This window comes from Typopeltis vanoorti, chromosome 13, assembly GCF_054136105.1.
Source record: "Typopeltis vanoorti isolate ZY-2024b chromosome 13, IOZ_Tvanoo_1.0, whole genome shotgun sequence".
Lineage (NCBI taxonomy): Eukaryota > Metazoa > Arthropoda > Arachnida > Uropygi > Thelyphonidae > Typopeltis > Typopeltis vanoorti.
The window spans coordinates 26,605,557-26,628,596 of NC_143561.1; the positions used below are offsets into that span (position 1 = coordinate 26,605,557).

Consider the following 23,040-nt stretch of genomic DNA (forward strand, 5'->3'; position numbering starts at 1 on the left):
GACCAAGAGAGTTGGATATTTTGCTATATCTCAGCAATAGTTTATGGTGTTCAGCAAACAAACAAAACCATAAACGCGTTGAAACTTCATTATGGTCTGCTATCCAAAGGTCGATAGAAGGCGGGTCTGAACAACTGAAATAGATTCGATTCTAGTCACTCAGTAAAAACATTTTCTGGGCAATCTTCGACTGGTTCCAGAGTTGATCGATATTTGATATAGCGAAGTCGGGTTTTCCACTTGGAAATTCGGTTTTTTAATCGTACAGTTCAAAAAAATCGAACAATGATATGAACCTGTCAGGATTTAGGGCCACAAAATGGCGGTACGTCTGCTGAATCTCTCTCTCCTGATTTATTTATAGCCGCGGACTCAATTGTCAGTGATGGCTGAAGAGATTTAGGAATAGCTGGAGACTGTTTGCCCTCCATCTTCAAAATTAGTTAGAGCCTATTCTCATTTGAAATAAAATATTAAAGATTTTTTTTTTATTTTAAGAATAAAGTCCGAACAACCTGTTTAGCTAGAAATAGCATTTGTTCCCATAGCACTAAACTACTTGAAGAAATGCCGTTATGGATTCGATTCTAGTCACTATCTATGACTACAGAAACTTTTTCTATGTCCTTCTTTAGCTGGTTCCATAGTTAGTCTATCTTTGGCACATTCAAGCAGATTATAACTCGGACTTTTAATCCAGCACTAAAAAAATGGCCATAGCACTCATACTGTTACAGACATAAAATATACCTGTTAGGATTTAGATCAACATTGCAGCATTTGTCTGTGTAACCTCTCTCCATTTGATTGCCGAAAAATTAGTTAGTGCTAAAGGAGCTCTGCTTACTTCTAGAAATAAAAGGTGTCAGATAATATATTTTATTATTACTTTTGTAAGGCCAAACACCAAATTCTCATTCTTCAGGACTTCAAACCACAAATCCTTGTTCTCCAGAATATGTGACTGAGGATTAGTTTCAGTGTCATTTCAACTCTTTAGAAGCATCACCCCTAGCTCAAGTGTTACTACTGTGATGGAAAACAAAACAACTCCCCCCCACACAGACACACAACAACAACAACAACAACAACAACAACAACAACAACAACAAAAATAAACCGTGCAGACGCCTTTTCTATTTGGTCTCGTAACTTTGACAACTCAATATATTCTTATGGCATTTAATACCAATCTTAGGTTAAATATTATTAAGTCATGTAGAGTCATCCTCAAAGATGACTTTCACCACTTATCGGTAAATACGCCAACAAAACTAACAGTATCAATTTAGTCTTGTGGTATTCTGCTACAGGAAGCAGCAGTGTAGCTAAGCCTTTTAGCACCCTTGGTAAAGTCGTAGTCAAACGTCTTTTACAGTGTGATAATTTCGATAAATGGTAAATTATCCTGCCACTGGAGTTCTTCGCAACTTTCCCAATGCAAAAGCATTACTACTCCCCTGACTGGAATAATACTCAATTCTTAAACTTTTGTCAATTACAAGTGAAACCATACACAATTCGCTGCCTGAGTTCCTTAGCATACTCCTAAAAAACGTTTCCACGAAAATGTTTATAAATACATCCGTATAGCGGGTGGGTAAAATGAATTAAATAAATTCATTCAATTAACGTAATTTAACTACGCGAATTGAGTCATGAGAACACGTGTTTAAGTATCAATTACCTTTCAAAAATTGTCCTAAGAAAAAAAATGAAAGAGCAAAACACGTGATCTATAGCTTCTACAATCCTTCTGTGCATGCGTATTATTTTAACATGCCTATCCTATCCTGTCCTATCCGTCCTAGGACGTTGAGTTCCCCCCCCCCCTCCTAATGAGGATTTACTGGTGTATTAATGCAGCCGGTTCGCCACTCCTCTGCTGCATCCCCTAAGGGCGATTATTCATGACTGTGTCCGCGTGTATTCACGGGGCCGGTTTGCCTGCTTACGGGATGAAAAACCCCAGATAAACCGGAGGGGAAAAACCCCTGCTCTCCACGCCAAAGACCGGCTAACTTAGCTATGTCTGAGAAAGATCCTCAAGCTCCTCACGTCGTCGACAGGAATCGAACCTAGGGGCACTCCTTCCCCAAGCATATTTAACATGCCCGTTTGTTTATTTTCGTAATTTTTTAAAATAAAATACAACTAAACTTTACGGAATTCATTTTATCGCAAAAAAACGTATACTAAGCATTTCAAAACATCTCATTAGCAGCAGAAAATATGAGTTTATTGATCCCATGTTTTTAATAATAATAATATCACATTTGTTATATATGATGACCTTAAGCTGTATGGAAAAATCACCTAGAGAAATTGACTCATTGTTCAATACAGTCCAAATTCCATAGAAATATCTTCAGTAAAGATATTTCTATGGAATTTGGACTTGAGAAATGTGCAGCACTCTCCATAGTTCGAGGGTAAATAACAGGTAGCAAAGGAATTGCATTTGTAGATGAAAGGAAAATCAAAAGCTTGTCACAGCACGAATCCTATAAATAATAATAATAATAATAATAATAATAATAATAATTATTATTATTATTATTATTATTATTATTATTATTATTATTATTATTATTATTATTATTATTATTATTATTATTATTATTATTATTATTATTATTATTATTACGGGACTCCAAGGAGTTCTTAGACTCATCGAGGAAGGCCCTAAACTCGGGCAGCTTATTCCACTCATTCACCACTCTAAAAGTAAAAAACCCAGCTGTAACACACTTACTAACCACACTCTTGCCCAGCTTCCATGGATATCTCCTAGTCCTCCCACCACCAGTCCTGTTCTCAAAAATATCCTCTGAATTAATCCTATAGAAACCCCTTCAGCAAATCGAATGTCTCAATCATATCTCCCCTTTTCCGCCTATCAACCAATTTCTGCAACCCACAAATCTTCAACCTGTTTTCATAAAGTTCTTTCCATAGACCTGCTCTCATCTTGGTCACTCGCCTCTGGATCCTCTCAACCTCCTCCCCGTCGAGAAGAAACCTAGGTGACCAGATCTGAGCACAGTAATCTAGATGGGGTCTTATCAAGGCTCGATACAGAGGAACAATAACTTGCTTATCTCTGCTCGTCAAAGTATTCTTCAGCATCCAAGTGATTTGATGAGCTGATTTAGCCACTTTTGCGATGTGCCCCTGAACTTCATTTCCATATCCACCAACACTCCCAGGTCCTCCCTGGCTTCATCAATCTATGGGAGTACAGTTCCACCAATGTGATATATTGCTGCTAATCTTTTCACCCCAAAATGTATAACCTTACATTTTTCCACATTAAATTGACATCGATTCTCCTTAGCCCAGACCAGCAATCTATCCAAATCATCCTGCAAAATTTTGACATCTGCATTCACTATTGCCCTACCCAACTTAGCTGTCTAGGGATTCTTGACGAGTCACTATAGCATTCAGTACATGGGCCATCCCTGTAATCAGATGCACAGCAAGGATAACTGACTGGACACAAGCCGATTTGGTGGCACTTGATTGCAAAACACGAAAATTAATGACAGTGAATTATGCTTTGCATCCACAGAGTGATGTGAATCGGTTATATAGCCTGGAAAAGTGGAGGACGTGGTCTTTTACAAGTAAGTTAAAAAAATAAAGCTCTTTACGGTCAATATTTGAGAGATATTGAAGGGAAAGTTGCCAGTGGTTTTACTTGGAAATGGCTTTAGCATGGAAGCATCAAGGAAGAGACAGAAGATTTGATTCTTGCTGCTCAAAAACAAAGCACTCAAGCACTCAAACAAATACAATAAAGGATAAGATTCAAAAGATCTGTAATGATAGCAGATGCCGACTGTGCATGGATAAAAAAGAGACTGAACATATAATTAGTTCTTGCAGCAAGATTGTCATACAGACTATAAACAAAGACATGATCGGGTAGCAAAAGCTGTACACTGGAACTTGTGCAGGAAATATGGTTTCCGGACTTGCAAAATCTCTTGGGAACACACAGTTGAAAGTTATTGAAAATGAAAATGCCAAGATGTTATGGGACTTTAAAATTCAGACAAGATAGACATCTTGAACATACTATGCCAGACATCACTGTAGTCGAACAATAATGTGGTGTTTATTGATGTGACAACACCGGAAGATACAGAGTAGAAGAAAGAGTGTATGAAAAACTGACCAAGTATAGGGATCTGTATACTGAAAATTCAGCAACTTTGGGGCAAGAATGCAACAACAGTTTCAACTGCGGTAGAAGCGCTAGGAGTAATACCGGTTAAAGTTGAGCCTCCTAGATACTATAACACCTTCGCAACTCCAGAAAACGGCACTTTTAGAGACATATCACAATTTACGACGATATCTAGTCGATCCTAGGCCTTTGGATAAGGCCCGAGTTGGACTCATTTGCCAGTCAAAGATTTCATTGATAAATATCGTGTTATTTCATTGATAAATTTCTGTCCTTGTCAGTGGCGGCTTGTACATTAGCACTGCAACACCTCCAAGGAAAAAATTAAATTTTGTTTGTGTTTATAAATAATAACAATGCTTACAACATTATATAAATGCAATACAACATGTTAAAGATTAGAGCTTACGTTTCGACATTGATTAAATAGTTAATAATTGGAATTGTTCGATTAACGCTTTAGATTACGAAACAAATGCACGCAGTGTCGGAATTATCACGTTCGGCCAATTGCAGCTCGACTCGCCGATATTCGTTTGCACTTGTCACTGCACATAACAAGTGAATCTGACAGTGCTCGTTGAGCAGTGTCGCTAGAGATGAATTGTATGCTTGCGCGCGTTATTTCTGTGAAATACGAAATTTTTAGTATTGGTGCGTGGTGAGGGTGAAATATTTTTAATAAACCTATTTTTTAATATGTAAATCTATTTATTAATAAATTGGTTACTGATTAGAAGAAAAAAAGTATTTATTTTATTTTTTTATTTTGTATATGCAGCGCCCCCACTTAAAAATTTCACCGGCCGCCACTGGTCCTTGTATTATAAAAAGATGCAAAGAGAGATATCTTTTGATAAATTTCTGCTTATTGACATAATGTTAAATATATGGGTCGATGTCAGTATATTTTAAACTATTTATTTTTGGAAATAACATATTCCAATATGTTATAACATAAACTATTAACATAAACATGTTATGTTTATATAATATAAACAAATAACATCCACTATTTATTTTTGGAAATTGCCTTTTCGTATTTTAAAAAAAAAATGAAAATAAAACGAAATAAAAAATAAACTATTCTTTCAGATAGATGTGGTTCTACTACATGATGCACTCAAAACCGTTGCCGATGCTTTGAAACATGTGATTAAAGACAAACCCGAAATAATGAAAGCTATCGAAGAAGAAGCACAAACTCAGTCCAGCAATGAAACTACAGTTGGCTCTTCCTGCAAAGTAGGACCTCTTCAGATTCAACAATACGGCCGTGATATTGTAAAGGCTCTCAAAGAGGTAATTTTATACTTAATAAAAGTACAGTATTCTGTTTTCATATTTGATATTTTTATGCAGCTGAATGATTTTTTTTTTTCAAAATATTAAACACATTTATTTTGTTGTTCATTAGACTGACACTGAAGGACTCACGGGAAGAATCCAGTTTGATAAAGATGGCAACAGACGAATCTCTAAAATTGATATCAAAAGGACAAACAGCAAGGGCGACAAAACGGTGCGTTTTTGATCATTCGTTTATATTATTAAGAAATAATTAATAAATCAATAATATTATTGTTTAATTATAACAAATAAAATTATAAATATCTAATAATTATTTTATATATTATTATTTAGCATAACGTTATTATTAAATGGAAATATAGGCTACAATAAATAATGAAACATAATAAATATAATGCTATATATTTTATTTATTTATTTATTGACTACTTGGATGTCTTCAGGTGTGGACAGCCGAGTCTCCATGACGATAAATCTTGACACATCCATGTGAGATGACCAACTCAGCTCTAACTGGAAAGCATTTATACAGAGCACTCCGGTCCAACATGGAATTCGAACTTAATTTTTCAATCGAAAGCATTTATCGATTTAGCTGTACTATGGAGACTCGGTTTAAAACGTCACCTTTGAGGTTAAAATATAAACCTGTTGAAGTTTTACTGAGCAAACTCAAAGAATGTCACGATCATATACATTTGTCTGCAGTGATGATGCATTACATTTAGTCGTCTTACTTTAAGCATTTTGAAACCTGGATGAGCTGTTGATGTAATGGGTATCGAGTTCAATTCTCTTCTATATACGTACTTCTACATTCGCTGTGTTTTGCATTTTTTTAACGATTTCAATGCAATCGAATGTTTATTGGTAATATCACTATTCAGATAATAAAAATGTAGTATTTTTTTCTAAATTATCGGGATAGAAGCCCTCAATTAAATATTTAATACGAAGAAAAAAACATACTCGCATTCAATCGAAGGTTACAGAAAAAAAAAAAAAAAAAAATTCAGACCAGAAGAAAACACGCTGATAAGGCATATCCTTGGACTTTAAACTGTGGACTAACACAATCCTAGCAAACTGTTTCCGTTAAGAACGTAAACTAAGAGTAAGTAAAATCAAAACAAGTGGAATTATTTGCCAACTGTCTTAGAAAACGAATGTTTTTTTTTTTTAAATATCAGTTATATTAAAAATGCGATAACTGATCCTTGAGTCGATAAGTTATTTGAACAGTCATTAAAAGACGAATAAAATATTATACGAAGCGTAATCAAAACATGTGGAAATTTATTTTTTTACTCCAACTACTGCATATAAAATTAGTTGAACTTTTTCCATTAAAAATAATTCCGTTTATTCGAATACAAGGTCCGACACACACACACACACACACACACACACACACACACACACACACACACACACACACACACACACACACACACACACACACACAAAAAAAAAAAAGAGACTAACCCTACGTTTGAGAACCGAGAGTGGAAGGGGAAGAGACAAAGAGATGGTTATAGAGCATGTTCCAACCTGTCACCGTGAGACAAGGCTCAACTCCATCGCTTTACTCAGTACGAGTGGAAGCGTGTTCAAAATGTTGGAGTGCAAGAGTGAACAGCAAGTTAATATCAAGTTTCTTGTGAAACTGAAGAAATCAGCGACGGAAACTTTTCATACTGACCGAGGCTTACGATGAAGAGCGCATGTTTCGTGCACGTGTTTTTTTTTTTTTTTTTTTTTTTTTTGAATGGTGCAAACGATTTTTGGAAGGCAGAAAAAGCGTGAAAGATGATGACCGCCCAGGCCTCCCAAGCACAGCAGTTACCGATGACAACATTAAAAAAAAAAGTGCGAGATTCATGCGATTCGAAAAGACAGAAGGTTGGGTGTTCGAGCTGTTGCTGAGAAAGTTCGTTTGGACAGGGAAAGTGTTCGACGCATTTTAACTGAAGAATTAACAGATGAACAAAAAGAACGCCGCAAGGAACTGTGTTTGGACCTTTTGCAACGCATTAAGGATGGATTAGATTTGTTGAATCCGGTAATTGCTTATGATGAAACCTGGATATTTACGTATGATCCAGAAACCAAGGGACAATCAATGCAGTGGAAGTCAGCAACATCTCCAAGACTACAAAAAGCACGCATGAGTCGTTCGAAGTTCAAGGCCGTGTTGATTGTTTTCTTCGATATCCGGGGTGTTGTAATGGTATAGTGGGTTCCCAGTAGCCAAACGTAAATCAGCAGTATTACTTTGAAGTCTTCACGAAATTGCGCGAACGCGTGAGAAGAAGACGATTAGAATTGTGGAGAAACGGTTAGATTTTTGCACCAAGACAACTCGCCAGCCCACAACGCTTTGTCTGTGAAGCAGTTTTTAGCTAATCACATCACTGTGCTTAAGCACCCACCCTATTCACCAGACCTAGCTCCCTGAGACTTCTACTTCTTCCCAAACATGAAGTCGGTGCTCAAAGGAACCTTTTTTTTTTTTTTTTTTTGTCGGTAGAAGATGTGAAAACAAAAACGACGGAGATCCTCAACAGCCTCTCAGAAAGTGATCTGCAGAATTGCTTTGAACGTTGGCGGCATCGTATGCAGCTGTGTGTCAACTCAGAAGGGAACTATTTTGAAGGAGATGGTAGCTGATTTTCTCAGTTTGTTCAATAAAAAGAGATAATACAGGCACAATCGTTTTTTTCTGTGTCAGACCTCATATAGTCAGTTCTTCTCCACATTTTAAAACATTCCTTGAAGACTTATTGATGACGTTCTTCGGTTGCTTCGTTGATTTTGTTTTACGATAACTTTTTTTCCCTTATGAAAATTTTCCCAAATTAAAACTGGAAACGGGATATTAGACGAGAGAAAAAATCTAAAACTAGATATCAGACGAGAGAAAAAATCTAAAACTAGATATCAGACGAGAGAAAAAATCTAAAACTAGATATCAGACGATCAAACAAAATAGATCAGACAATGCAACAAATTTAAACTAGAAGTACATCAGACCACCGAATAAACTTAAAACTAGATATCAGATGGCTGAACAAATCTGAAAGGAGATAACTGGCGATCTGTGGATTGTAAATCGATGTAAAAAATAAATAAAATAAAAATCAATCTGAAGCATCCCACGGAATGTATTTCTTTTAACATGGTAAGTAATTGGTACTGAGTTCAATTCTAACATTTCAAATAAAGCTTCTTAATCAAACCCACAAACTCAAAATATGTTGTTGATGTTTCTACATTTTTTAGGATTTTTGCCATTTTTAATCATATTTCCCCTTCACAGTTTTTATGGCTCAATCACCCGATCACGATTGACTTGTATTATGACCTTCATGTCAGAAAAGAATGGAACACCACTACTTTAGGGCATCATCCTCATGAGAAATCTTCGTAGTTTTTAACAGCGCACGAAGAAACTGTAAAAACAAAAAAATGATAAAATTTGATACGAAGTCGCTGTTACTATACACATTTCTAATAACAAACGAAATAGAGACTTGTGCATATAACGGGACTGAATCAACAAACGTCAACTCCCCACGCACACAGTACACCCTTATCACACCACGATCAAGCATGCAGTCTACACACCCCCAATGGCGGCAGTTGTCTGATCTACTTTTGTCCTAGAAGTTTACAAATCATACACAGAAATGAATTCAACTGCCGATGGTATGGGACTGACTGCCTGCCGATTTCGAAAAGTGTGGGCTAAAAAACAGTTTCGCCAACTTCCTTTAAGAAATTAAAAACATTGCGTTCCAGAAATTATTTATTTATTTATTTTACAATATATGAATCGTTAAACATAAGTATGGCTATAATATAATAAACTTATATTTGATTTTTCTTTTAGATTGGAACATATTCTACAGAGCATGGACTTCAGCTAAATGAGGGTACTGATGATCTGGAAGCCATATCTAAAAACCTAAAGCCACAGTCATCTTCTGAAGAAGATTTGAAACATCATAAAAGAAAACATTCTTCGGGTAAACGCACTGAAAGCGAAAGCAGTGAAGAATCATCCGAAGAAGAAGATTCAAAAGAATGGAAAAGAAAACACCCTTCACGGAAAACATCCCACAAAGACAAAAAAGACAGCCGTAGAGGAGAAGAAAGGAAAGACTCAAGAAAAACTGGAAAGTACAGTGAAGAAGATGATTATGGTCATAAAGATAGAAGCAGATACTCTTGGCCAATCGATAGAGACACCGGTGAAGATGAAGACAGATCAGAGGAACGAAGGAGGAACCGATGGCCGACTAGAAGAGGCGAGGAAGATAAGGATCGCGAAGAAGAAAGGAGAAGAAGCCAATGGAAAAATAGGCAAGACAGTGATGAAGATGAAGATCTGGAAGAAGAAGAAGAAGAGTGGAGGTATACAACTAGCACTTCGGAACGAAACAGAGATCAAGGACCCAGTAACGTAGAAGATCAAGACTTGAAAAGATATCTGAAGAAAGAAGAGCTGATCGTCACAACATATCAGGTATTGTCTTAAATAAGATCTCTGTTATAGCAACGACGATTACACTTATTTTAAGAGTGATTTATTAATATCCTTCACTAAATTATATGAATTATTTAATAAGTATCACTTTTTCAGGAGGTAAGAGATATTGGTGTATCACAAATACTCACTGTAAAACGATAATCAATATGTCCAAGAGTTTTGTAAATCTAAGCAAACTTGAAAGTGGTAGCGTTATGAAAAGGCTTACAGAGCTTGAATCACCTTTGCTGGAAGCTGGATTGGCATATTTATACTTAAAAGATAAGATCTCAAAGATGATGGCATTTTAGCTTTGTCGTGAGGGTGTAGAATTGCATAGGGTTCGAATTTTCTTCTCCTCGCTGAAATCGGCAACCGGTAGCTGCTCCAAAGTATATAGTTTTCAATAGAAATCTGTAATATCTGCAAACTAGTAAGTTCACTGGTCATTGGAGGTCGAAATTGTTGTTTCGAAGAGAGAAAGTAGAAACTCCTTCCCCCGGAAAACTCAAGCATAGATTAACAAACTCGAGCTTTTTTTTTTTTAAGCTTCCTTCGAAATAATTTAGATCTTCAATAGATAGAGAAGTGGCAAACTACCTGACCTCTGCAGAGCGCCTGGTTTAAAATACATATCATCTAGTCAGCGAATCCTAAAAAACTACGTAAAACTATCTTACTTTTTTGGGGGTGGGGGGGTGGGGGAGGATATTTTTGAAATGGTGCACTACAGAAAAAATCTTGTGGAAAAGAAATGTCCATATTGAATCTTTCACGAAACACGGTAATCAAAAAAAAAAAAAAATTAGCTAACGCCTTTTTATTCCCGTATATGGGAGTAGGCGAGGCCATTTAGCCCTATCTAAATTTTGGAGACTGAGTGGGCAGTTCAGTCTCCACTGGTACCAATCAGAGACAGATGGCCCAAGGCTATCACTAATTAAGCGGTACACAGTGAAGAGAGACGGCTCAAATGTGCCGCCATCTCGTGGTCCCTAACCCTAACACAATATATTTAATGCCTGAAATAATGTGGGTTCTACGGTCGATTTTCTTGAGTTTCCAGGAGGAAAAACCCGCTTGCCTGTGCCAGAGATCGACTAACTCGGGAACCGGTCGAAAAAAGGCTTAGAAAAATTTCCTCTAGTCGCCGACTAGACTCGAAACGAAGTCTTCCTTATTATTTCTATCTAATTGACGAAGTCATATTTGTATGAAGAGGCAATTATTATCTATCTGTTCGAGATGTGTGTGTCTGACACTTTGTGGATTTGTTCTCAGCGATCTTGCTAGGTCTCTCTCTCTCTCTCTCTAAAGAAAATGTGCTGAAACAAAGAAAAAGTTTTTTTTTTCTTTTGACCCAGCTAATAGAGCATTGCACGTTCGTGTTTTACCCACGTCTTGCACAGCAACGTTATTATGTAAGAGGATTGTTGCTCATACCTGGTGGATGCTATTGTTAGCTTCCGATACAGTGATTAATAATTGCATTAGATAGACCGATTATCTTCATGAACTTCGTTGATATTTTAACAGAACGAAATGCATAAATTGAAATATAGGATGTCTACAAAAGTCCTCGTGCGGTTGCAATTTTCAATAACTTCGCTTCTATATAAGATACAAACAATTTGTAAAATGCAACGGAAAGGAAATTTATTTTTTATTCAAGATTTAAATAAAAGCCTGTTAATGATCCATTTGTAATTTCTTTCTTTTATTTCCAATAAATAAATCCTTCACTGTACTGAATAACTTCAACTGAAGAAAAGATCGACGTTCATGACAAGATGAGCTGAATCTGTATCCACTGTTGTCTGTAGATAAGGCTTTTATATACAGTTCACGAAAACTGTAAGACAGTATAGTACCGAGTTCCAATACTTCACTGGAACTCGGTATTTCTAGAGCAACAAGTCATAAAACGTAAATGATCCACCAAATGTTGTTGGAGGAAGACAGTTACCACGCAAGATTAGCTTTCTGTCAATAATTAATCATGGAATTGAAAGTAAAGCAACATTTCACATCAGCCGGAAGGTTAATCGCCATAATTGACCTATTTAGTGGATACAAAAACAACAAAAAGTTTGAGAGCATGAAGGAGTTCTTTGAGTGAACGTTCTCGTGTGGAAAACCATATAAAGATTGGATTGAGGAACTGTTGTGAATGGAGACGCTTATTTCACGTTTAAAAATATTGTGGCCATGATGTGGAACTGTCTTATTCCTGAAAAATGAAGCAATCATTCAACAGTGTTCAAGAATTTTTAAATAAGGATTTAAAAAAAAAAAATCGAAAAGGTGGGTTGATACGTTCCTCACTTCTTGGACGGGAATCGCACCTAGGTCTTTGCGATGAAATGTCTTCGAGTGAGCTACAGAGGCTCTAACTACTATATATTTTGTTATACACTCTGTATAACAAAATACGGAAAGAACACAAATATTTGTCCCATTTTTATGATGGACACATGAATGTGTCCATTATGAATAAGCCACAATAGCAAAAATATATTTCTGTATTATTAAAAGCCAGTTAATAATATTTGATCATCTCTCGCATATCATAACCGTATTTTAAGTTTTCTCCTGCTATCATATGATGAATGTTGATCGCTCTATTTTCATTGTAGATTCCACCTTATATGCAACTGCGATCGGATTCATCTGGAGGACAAAGAAACGAAGATTTTACTGGTTTTTTGAAGGATCTCATTGAAAAGCTTTCAAGAAATGAGGGTTTTCTTTACAAGTTACAAGAAGTCAGAGATAAGAAATATGGATACAAAACTTCAGATGGAGAATGGACAGGTATGATAGGAGAAGTTGTCCGTGGGGTAAGTCAATCGATGAATTGCACTTCTATTTTTTTTTTAACAAATTTTCTACCAAATTAAACGTGCGGTTATTTGTAAATAAATAAAGAATGAATTAATAAATAAAATAGTTATATAAACGATGGAAATTTACAAAAATGTTACTTCAGAAAAAATACGTTACTTTATAAAAATTTAATTTGAAATTCAGTTTTATAAAAAAAATGACTTAAAAAAGTAAGTTGTCAATTTACGAGTATTAAGTATTAAAGATTTATAATGAGACAATAATGAATAATTATAAATTATTTTGAATGGACAAATTATTATAAATTGATCCGCCAATTTCTGAATTGATTTGTCAAAGTTCGTACTAAAAATAGTCCAAAATTGAGATGATTTAATGCATTTTAGTAAAATAAATACCACATGTCAATAAAATCCCTCCAGCTAAAATGGATTTGAATATATGGACTGACCAAACGATTCTAATAAGAGCTTACGTTTTGTAAAACGTACCTAACAAAGGGCAATTAAAAAAATTAACTAAAAATGAGTCTTTATAAAAACGGAGACAGCGTCTATATATAAAATTAAAAACGTGCTGTTTTAAAATAATCATTATAAAATATTTCAATTTACAAAAAGTTTATCTAAATAAATAAGGATTGCAGACCATCATAAAAACGGAATATTTTGCAAATAGAATTTTTTCTTGTATACTAATACTAATAATAATATATTTATGTATTTATTGATCGGTACATTCGCTGTAAACAATTTTCTTTTACCTAATTGTTGATTGAATTTCGACACAGCGACTTTTTATTCGCTGAATATAGGAACTTTTTCTAGGCTTCTCTGTGGCCAGTTCTTGAGTTAGTCGACCTCTTGAAGAGGCAAAGAGGATTATTGCCCTCGTGGAAACTCGGATGTTTATTATAAAATAAATAAATAAATAAGCTGTAGAACTTCTATTATTTCAAACATAATATATACCTGCTAACATTTAGGATCAAGATGGCAGCACTTGTCTCTCTCTCTCTCTCTCTCTCTCTCTCTCTCTCTTGTTAATTATATAATTATATATTAATTTGCCAACGGAGTAGAAATAGTTGGAAATTGTTGGATGTCGGAGATAAATCTACGTTATTCAAAGAACTCCATTGAGTACTTCTGTAAAAATCCAACGAGTATGTCAGCAGTTGTTAATTATATAATAATTATATAATAATTTGACAATGGACTAGATGCTTACGCATTTTTCGAAACACCTTAAAAAATAAAAATACAAAAACACTTAAAGGTCACGATTTAAAAAAAAATAATAATAAATGAAAGAAATACACTTAAAATCACCTCATCTGTAACCAACATAAAACATTTTTTTTCTTTTTTTTTTTTAATTTTTTAGGACGCTGATTTGGCCCTGGCTGATCTCACTGTCACCGCAGAACGTGAGCAAGTGGTAGATTTCATTCCTTTTATGAAAACGAATCTTTCTTTGTTAATTAAAAAACCTGAAAAAGAAGAATCTACTCGAAATCCTGGCCGATTCCTGTTCTTTCGAGTGTTTTCTTGTGAAGTATGGATCTGTCTTTTGGCATCGTACGTAATCATTGGTGTCCTGGGATACATCTTATCTCGCTTCACTGATGCCCCAGATTCCGTTGAAGAAAGAGAAGACAAACAGATCAGGAAGATGTCTGTTTGTAGTAGCTTCTGGTTCTATTTGGGAGGCCTCCTAATCAAGTCCACCGGAATTTATCCAAGGTAGGTTCTGTTTATTATACAGCAGCTTATCGAGACGTTTGTAATTTTTTTTCCCAAGTAAACATTAAGATAATTTCTTGTCTACAAAGAGATTATAATATACTTTGCATAAAGAAGTTATGTTTTTTTATTATTATTATTTTATTTGGATGCCTCTGTAGCACATTTAGAAGACTAACAAGAGTTGAATTTGTAAGACGTGAATTTCGAGTCCTATTCCACTGTCCAATCAAAATTCAATCGACATTTTTGAATGGACTTAGCGGTTATTTGTTTTCCCACGAAACTTACAAATCAATCGGCAGATAAGTTAATCAATCGTTACCATTTTAGTTATGTACGGATAGAAAAGATCATTCAAAATAACTTGAAGTAAACATGAATTTCAGTGTAATCGTTATTACAACACTACGAAACGCTATTTTGTCATTTTGTTTTCTTTGTGATACCAACATCATTATTGACGTTCAGTCATGTCTGTTGAGATATAGTCAAGTATTTGGCTGGCCCATAATGTCTTAATAGATGAAGAAGCATCAAGAATGGTGAATTGTATTTATTTTCTCAAAGAGTGTTGAGTATCGATAATAATCCGATAACTGGAACTTAAAACAAGATAACAATAAGAATATTTCATTCTAAAAAGTCTATTAAAGATGTGTTGATCATAAAATAACAGTTGGATATGTCTATCTGTGAAGCACACACGCAGGTGAACAAAGATTGGTAACATACTAACATGGTTTGATAATACCTCGGAAATCATGGTGTTATAATATCTTATGCATTTCTGGTATTGCCTGATCTTTGTAACAGTTAAATTAACTTCTAAATAATAAAAGAAAGTAGAAAAATTCTTTAGCCTTAACTGACTTCTTATGAACAATCTTTAGTCGCGGCCGGTAGTCGAGTTCAGGGCTACTAACGATTTAAAGCTTTCCGGGTGGGGTAAAAAAAAAAAAAAAAAACCGAACATTCTTCCGTCGTAGTTTGTGTAAACATTCTTTTAAGCAGCGAAAAACACAAAGATACGTTATGTGACAGAATATGACTATTGAACACTCATCTTTCATTATTTAGGTATTACACCAAATGGTATAGTCAGTTAACTTGACTTTTAAAAAATACGTTTCATTTCATATCAAGGTGCATAATTTCGTTCGCGATGTACTGCAGAGGCATTCTGTTGAAATTTTCTTAGAATGATTCAATAGTATAAAAAAAAAATAAGATTTTTTCACATAAGAAATGAATGAATAACAAATTCAAGTATTTTCTCCGTAGGTCGAAATCTCACCGTTTGTTAACTCTTATATGGTGGACTTTCGCTTCTTTAATGGTCATTGTTTACGTTGCTAGCCTTCTTTCGGTCATCTTAACACAAAACAACGAAAGCAACAACGATTCTGGTGTTATTTTACCCTACCGTGATGTGTTTTCTGCCATGAGGGTAAGTATTTTACTTAGTAAAGAATACCATGCTGTGAATAAATATCAAACAATTATGTATAATATTTCGATTGAAAGTTAGTAACACCTTCAGGAAGTCAGGGACTCATCGAGGAAGGCCACGTAATCAGTACCCTCGACAGGGTGTAGCATAGAGGAGGCAGCCTGCCTCACGGCGCCGCTTAATTAACGGCGCTCGTTCAGCCATATTGCGGTAGGCGCCTTATTAGGGCAACAAGATATTTTACATTACTGAGGTAGATGCAATAGATTTATTTGAAGAATTGAAATTTTCTCAAAAATAATACAAGAGAAAAGTGGCCCTTACCAAATTTTATCACACACACACACACACACACATATATATATATATATATTAACTTAAACTGATTTTTTAAGTTTAAGCTAATATATATATATATTAGCTTAAACTGATTAAAATTATTTGTGAACAGCAATGATTCAAGAAAGATTGGTCGGTCTAGCAACTATATCGATAGAGGTGGACATAGTTTATAATTTAAATTTAGAAGAGCTTATAAACAGTTTTATTGTGCGATATTGCCGTAGAGCAAACATTTAATTCTTCTTCTTCCTTTCCAGGCTTATAGGTCAAGTGGCCTGTTCCGGACTCAATTCCATCTTTTTAAGGGTCTTCCTGTGCATCGGGTACTTTTTGGGTATAATTTAAAATTTGTTTAGGTATTCTGCTTCTATTCATTCTCAGTATGTGTTCTTTCCCTTTTTTTTTTCTCTATAGCAAATCTCTGTTTCATTTAGGGAGGTTGTAATTCCAAGTTTATTTCTAATTTCTTTGCTTTTTTCATTTTTGTCCATTATTGTGACTCCTTCAGTTCTGCGCAGAAATTTCATTTCGGATGATTCAATTCTTCTTTCATCTGCTTTTTTTCATTTTCCATATCTCACTGCCATAAAGTAAGGTAGGTATAGCTACTGCATTGTAGATTCTTATTCGTGTGTGTTTTTGTACATAATTGGGTTTAAAAATTTTATTTATAATGCCTGTTACTTTTAAAAAGTTTGATATCTTTGGTTCCATATCAGCTTCATTTTCATATGACATTGTGCAACCTAAATATTTGAATGTATTTAATTGCTCTATTATTTTGTTGTTTATTACTATTTTGCTTCTTATCGGATTAGCACCTTTGAAGGCCATGACTTTTGTTTTGTCGGTTGATATTTCCATACCATATGTTTTTATCAGATTATTTAGACTGCATAATGATTTTTGTAGTTCATCTTCATTATTTCCAAGGATTATTTGGTCATCAGCAAAAAGAAGAGTAGCTAATCTGGTATTACGGTTTATCTTGAATCCTCCTTCATTAGTTATCTTCCATTCTTTTATGATTTTATCTATGGATATATTAAATAAGGGCCTGTGTAGCTCAGTAGAAGTGGCGTTTGCACTCTACGGCGCTTGACCGCACGAAGAAAGGATTTGGTGATTCAAATCTAGTCGCAGACTAGAGGAAATTTTTCTAAGCCTTTTTTCGACCGGTTCCCGAGTTAGTCGATCTCTGGCACGGGCTAGCGAGTTTTTTCTCCCGGAAACTGGGGTTTTCGTCCCGTAAACTCAAGAAAATCGACCGTCGAACCCACACTATTTTCAGACATTAAAAATATTGTGTTATGGTTAGGGACCACGAGATGACGGCACTAGCTTGCCACCTTCTTCGCTGCGTGCTGATGAATCGGTGATAGCCCTGGGCCAGCTATCTGTCTGATTGGCTATCAGTGGAGATTGAAATGCCCACTCAGTCTCCAAAAGTTAGATAGTGTAAATGGCCCCGTCTACTCCCTATACGGGAACAAATGGGCGTTAGCTGATTTATATATATATATATATATTAAATAAAACCGGTGAGAGAGGGCAACCCTGACGTACTCCTCGATTTATTGGTTTCCAGCTTGATGTTGAATTATTATACTTCACAGATATTTTATTATCTTGATATATATTATGTAAGGCTCCAAAGAGTTGGTTTGGTGTTTCATATTCTTCTAGGATTTCCCATAATTTTTCTCTGATAATTTTATCAAATGCTTTGGTGTAACCTATAAAAGATTTGTGTGTTTCTATGTTCATTTCTCTGAGTTTTTCGATTAGTAATTTTAACGTAAATACAGAGTCTATGTAAGACCTGCCTTTTCTGAATCCATTTTGTTCTTCTATTAATTTTGGGTCTACTGTATGTTTAAGTTTATATGCTAAGATTTTTGTATATACTTTATAACAAGTACTAAGTAAGCTGATGCCACGATAATTATTACAATCAGATTTGTGTCCTTTTTTGTAGCTGGAGATAGCTATTGCTTTGGTCCAATCTTGTGGGCATTTTCCTTCTTTCCAGATCATATTATGAACGTTAAGTAACCTGAGCGAGAATTCAAGTCCTCATATTTGATAAGTTTCAAGTTTATATTGTCTTCTCCTGGAGCCTTTCATGTATTGATTTGGGTTAATGCTTCTGTTAATTCTTCTAGAGGTGATGCTTTCCAAGTTGTCCGAGATGTTTACAAAAGGTGGTTTTCTGTTTTGAATGCTTTCATCATACCATAGATCTTGGTAGTAATTTTGCCATGTTTCTATTTTTTTAATTAATATTATTACATAATTGTTTTGCATTAATGTTTCTCTTGTAATAAAAACAAAATACCAGTTGGAGATTTTTCTTATATTTTTGTTTTATAATCCACCTCGGGCGATATTTAATGGTTTGCCTCAGGGGGAGATCTAATCTGGCGACGGTCCTGCACGTAATAACCACACCAGCTGACCTATTTTTTATAATTCATTGATACTACTTTCACTCATAACGTAAAACGTATTCCATTTCAATCACGCACCACTCTAAGAGAAAAATCTAACTTTTATTATGTTTATATTATGTATAATGAATCTTAAGTTTTCTTTTCTCTCTTCATTGGATTTATTGCAGTCTTTCAATTGTAGTATTTTTCTTTCTCTTATTGTATGATTAACTTTACTTTTAAGACCGAATTAATTAGTGAAATACTCAGTCTTTCTTTCTTTCCTTTTTAGAAATCAGTAAACCAGGGTACTCCTAAGATCCTTGTGGTAAAAGGAGGTTCATCAGCACACCTCTTTAAGGTAAGATATAAGATGTAGCCTAAGATTTAAGATTGTGGGGAAAGGCGATGTGTATTTATTGCCTTTCCCCACACGTCTTTAGGAGGGAGAGTAATAATTTTATCATCCAAAGACCATCTCTCCGTTTTTTGGAGGTCTGAAGTGGCTTGAAAAAGTTCGACGTTTGGTCTCTAGAACAGGCTTCCGGACTATGTAAAAATAAATGAAAATTAGCTAAAATTGTAAAAAATTGAATTTTAAAAAATAGAAAAAACAACAACAACGATCCTCCTTACCCATGCACTGTATTAATATGCTACAGGTTTACAACCTTTTCTAGTGTGAATCATATAAAGAACATCAAAATTGATGGTGATACAACAATTACACTTATTTTTACATTTGGGCAGGCATCACCAACGATGCCTGTGGGCATCACCCCTGAAGAACGTGTTCTGGAATCCATCGCGCAGAGTGACGTGAGGGTTGTCCCGGGACCAAATGTGGCTGTTTTGTCGGTGCCACATGCCTTCCCTAGTGAAAGCACTAGTTCTGGAAATGTAGGCTCTTCTACACGTTGACTGAACCACCTACAGAACTCACATAAGTGCGTACTCACATAAGAGTTCTCCTCAAACCGACGATGTATCTCCTCGTTGAAGTCTCGGGTACGACGAATCCTTGGAGCGTTACAGTCATGCCAGTTGGCATTGAAGGAACTGTTTTCCGCAACTGCTGATTTACATTCGCAAACAGGATGTGCGATGAAGTTGGATTATGTAGGAAACGCTGTGCATACAACTGACGGGCAACCCTTCCATTACATTGAACTTCACCGTACATTGACATCATGTTGGCATAGTCAGCATTCGTGTAATTTGCTGTGCGTCCATGTGATATACCTCAAAGCGACGTTGCATTATCATCGCTAGAGAGAGGATTTTTATGGTTTCAGCATGAACAAAACCCGAGTGGTGATTCAAACTGTTCGTTGTGAGAGACTTTACAAAACGAGTCAATTTGTTTGCTGATCACCCGTTTGTTATGCTTGAGTTCATGATAAAATTACGTACTACAAGCACGCGCACATCATAACTTTATCTGCTTCCAGGCAATCAAGTGGATGAGGAAGAAATCACGAAATCTACCAGAGGTCCATTTGAGATATTCTTCTGTCGAAAAACGAAACTTTTGTCTAGCAAGACAGTTTCGATGAAACGATTATGATAGATTTAAAAAAATACATATTCTCATTTACAGTAGCGAAGAAATTAACCGAACACTCACAGTTTGAAGAAAAAATTTAATTTCGCAAGAAAATAAGTACAAACATTAAACTCAAACTTTCTCTAATAATTTACAGGTACTCCTCCGTTCCTAAGAAGTTCATTAATTCGCCTGGGCATGGACTCGACCAGCGTAGAACACATTTTTCTTATTTTTGCATCTCGAAACCATACTTTTATACTGGATTGTATTAAGTTATCCTTTGTATTACAATTTAATTTTCCAAGTCTTTTTCACTATGGCTCACAGATTTTCTGTTGGGTTAATGTAAGGAGAGTTACCTGGCCACTGAAGCAATTGGATGTTTTGATTTTTGAGGAACTCTTTCACTTTTTTTTTTTGGAAGTGTGTCACATGGAGCGAGATTCTGTTGAAAGATGAGTTCTTTGTCTTTCTGGATCTGTGGGACCGCTCTTTCTCGAATATTTTAATGTATTGATCACTTTTCATCATACCGTCGACAAGCACAAGTGATCATGAACCTTCATGTGTAAAACAAGCCCAGAACATCTTTTTAGCTGTATATTTATGAACTTGTTGAGGGTGGATGGGAGAAGTCTTTTCAGCCTCTGATTTGCGAACATAGGGTACTCACTCTCCTTGGACAAAGAAATGGCCCTCATCTGAGAATATTACCTCCTTCCACTTCTAAAAAGTCAAATCTTTGTACACGTTTGCCCACTTGAGTCACTTCTTCTACATAGCCTTCATCAACAGTTGTTTCTGTTTTGGTCTGTGGGCAGTCCTCCCTGCTTTCAACAATCTTCGACGGACTGTCATGTCCGAAACATTAATCCAGTTAACTGCCTAGTCTCTAAGTCTACAGCAGACAATCTTGGATTCATTTTGCTTTTCTTAATTAGTAAACGATCTTGAGTAAGTATAGTTTTCCTTTTTTGCCCACATTTTCCTGTTCTGTCAGGCGAAAAGGTACCTGTCTCCTTAAACTTAACAATACCCAAATCAACACCACACTGATTGGCATTTTCTGTTTGAGTCATGGATGTGTGCTGATAAAGAGTACATATTTTTGAAATTTTTCTTGGAGATGTATCCATCTAGCTACGCAAAATGAATAGCATACGAATATCAACTGGGTGTTGACATTCGTACACTATTAATAAACATCGTAAGCAGTTAAAACACGCAGCACTCAAAAAAATAGTGAACTATAACCAAAACCAAAATTACTGTGATTTGAAACAAAAACCAAACCCAAAACTTGATGAAAATTCGGCTCGGATTAATTTGTTCGCTACTGTATGTAATTCACGTATAAAGTTTATTTACTTTCCTAGAAGTTTTCAACATTAATTTCCTTAGAAAAAATAAAGTGAATTTATTTCTTTCTTTTGCCAAACGATACTGGAACAGTCCAGCCTTTTTCGCGTAACCGTACACAAAATGTGTAGTGAAAAAAAAAAAAAAAAAAAAAAATCGTGCAGTCGGAATTTACAATTTCTGCAGTTTTCCAATATTATACTGAATGCAAAAAGTATTTGATTAATCAATGCGATTATATTTTATACAAAAGTGCGTAAATAAATCAGAATGTGTAATTATAGTAAAATTACGTAGTAAATTATTTCTAATAAGTTATCAAAAAAATAAAATAAAATAAACCAAATCATTTCCTAGGCAAAATTGGTTAAATACCATTAGAAAAGTCTAGAGATTAATTCACTTGTGTTTATTTCACTCAGACTTCTACTAAAGACTTATATCAACGTTATGCTCAAGTTCTTAAACGCGACCCTAGCCTCGAAGTCAGAAGTAGCCGAGACGGACTGGAACGGGTCAAAAATTCCGATGAAGACTTTGCCATGATTATGGAAAGTGCGGCTGCCGATTATTTAAGCAGCCAAAACTGTGATACTATGATTCTACCTGGAAGTTTTGTGCGAAGAATATACGGCATAGCCATTCGAAAAGGATCACCGCTAAGGTATGTAAAATAAATAAATAAATAAATAAATAAATAAATATATATATATATATATATATATATATATATATATATATATATATATATATATATATATATATATATATATATATATATATATATATATATATATATATATATATATATATATGACAGAATGATCATTGACTCGGTTAACATACATAGTTTTATGAAAAAAAAAATTGAATGACTAGAACCGAGATTTAATTAAAAAGGTTTTAATATAAACACGCTACTAGTTTCGGCCTGTAACAGCCTTCTTCAGGTGACATTATAAAAGAAAAAACACTAAACATTGAGGGTTAAAAGACTATGAACAATATAGACAGTCTTTATACATAATTAGCATTAAAACGTTGTAGTTGTATTTGAAGCTGTTCTTTCATTTGTTGCATTGTTGGGAGAGTGCGTGCTTGCTGCATCACGTGAACGCCAGTACATGATTACAGTTGAATGACTATCCGGGAGGTTGTAGCTTAAGTTGTTATTTAGATGAACAGGATTGAAGATGATTTCTCTCGATTCCACAATTTTTCTCTCTATTTCGTCACTGCAACGGAAGATGTTTGTAGATTTTTCCCAGCAGACTTT

At 35.0% G+C, this 23,040-nt stretch overlaps 1 protein-coding gene across 1 annotated transcript in view; it reads left to right on the forward strand.

Moving 5' to 3' along the window:
• Positions 1–23,040, forward strand: part of LOC150100002 (uncharacterized) — a 59,168-nt gene that overhangs the window by 23,286 nt on the left and 12,842 nt on the right. Inside the window, exons 6-13 of the mRNA XM_090402881.1 lie at positions 5,291–5,497; positions 5,613–5,717; positions 9,399–10,034; positions 12,674–12,877; positions 14,271–14,629; positions 15,914–16,079; positions 19,149–19,217; positions 22,187–22,428. Coding sequence (XP_090259007.1) covers positions 5,291–5,497; positions 5,613–5,717; positions 9,399–10,034; positions 12,674–12,877; positions 14,271–14,629; positions 15,914–16,079; positions 19,149–19,217; positions 22,187–22,428 — 1,988 coding nt within the window. The remainder of the gene's footprint in view (positions 1–5,290; positions 5,498–5,612; positions 5,718–9,398; positions 10,035–12,673; positions 12,878–14,270; positions 14,630–15,913; positions 16,080–19,148; positions 19,218–22,186; positions 22,429–23,040) is intronic.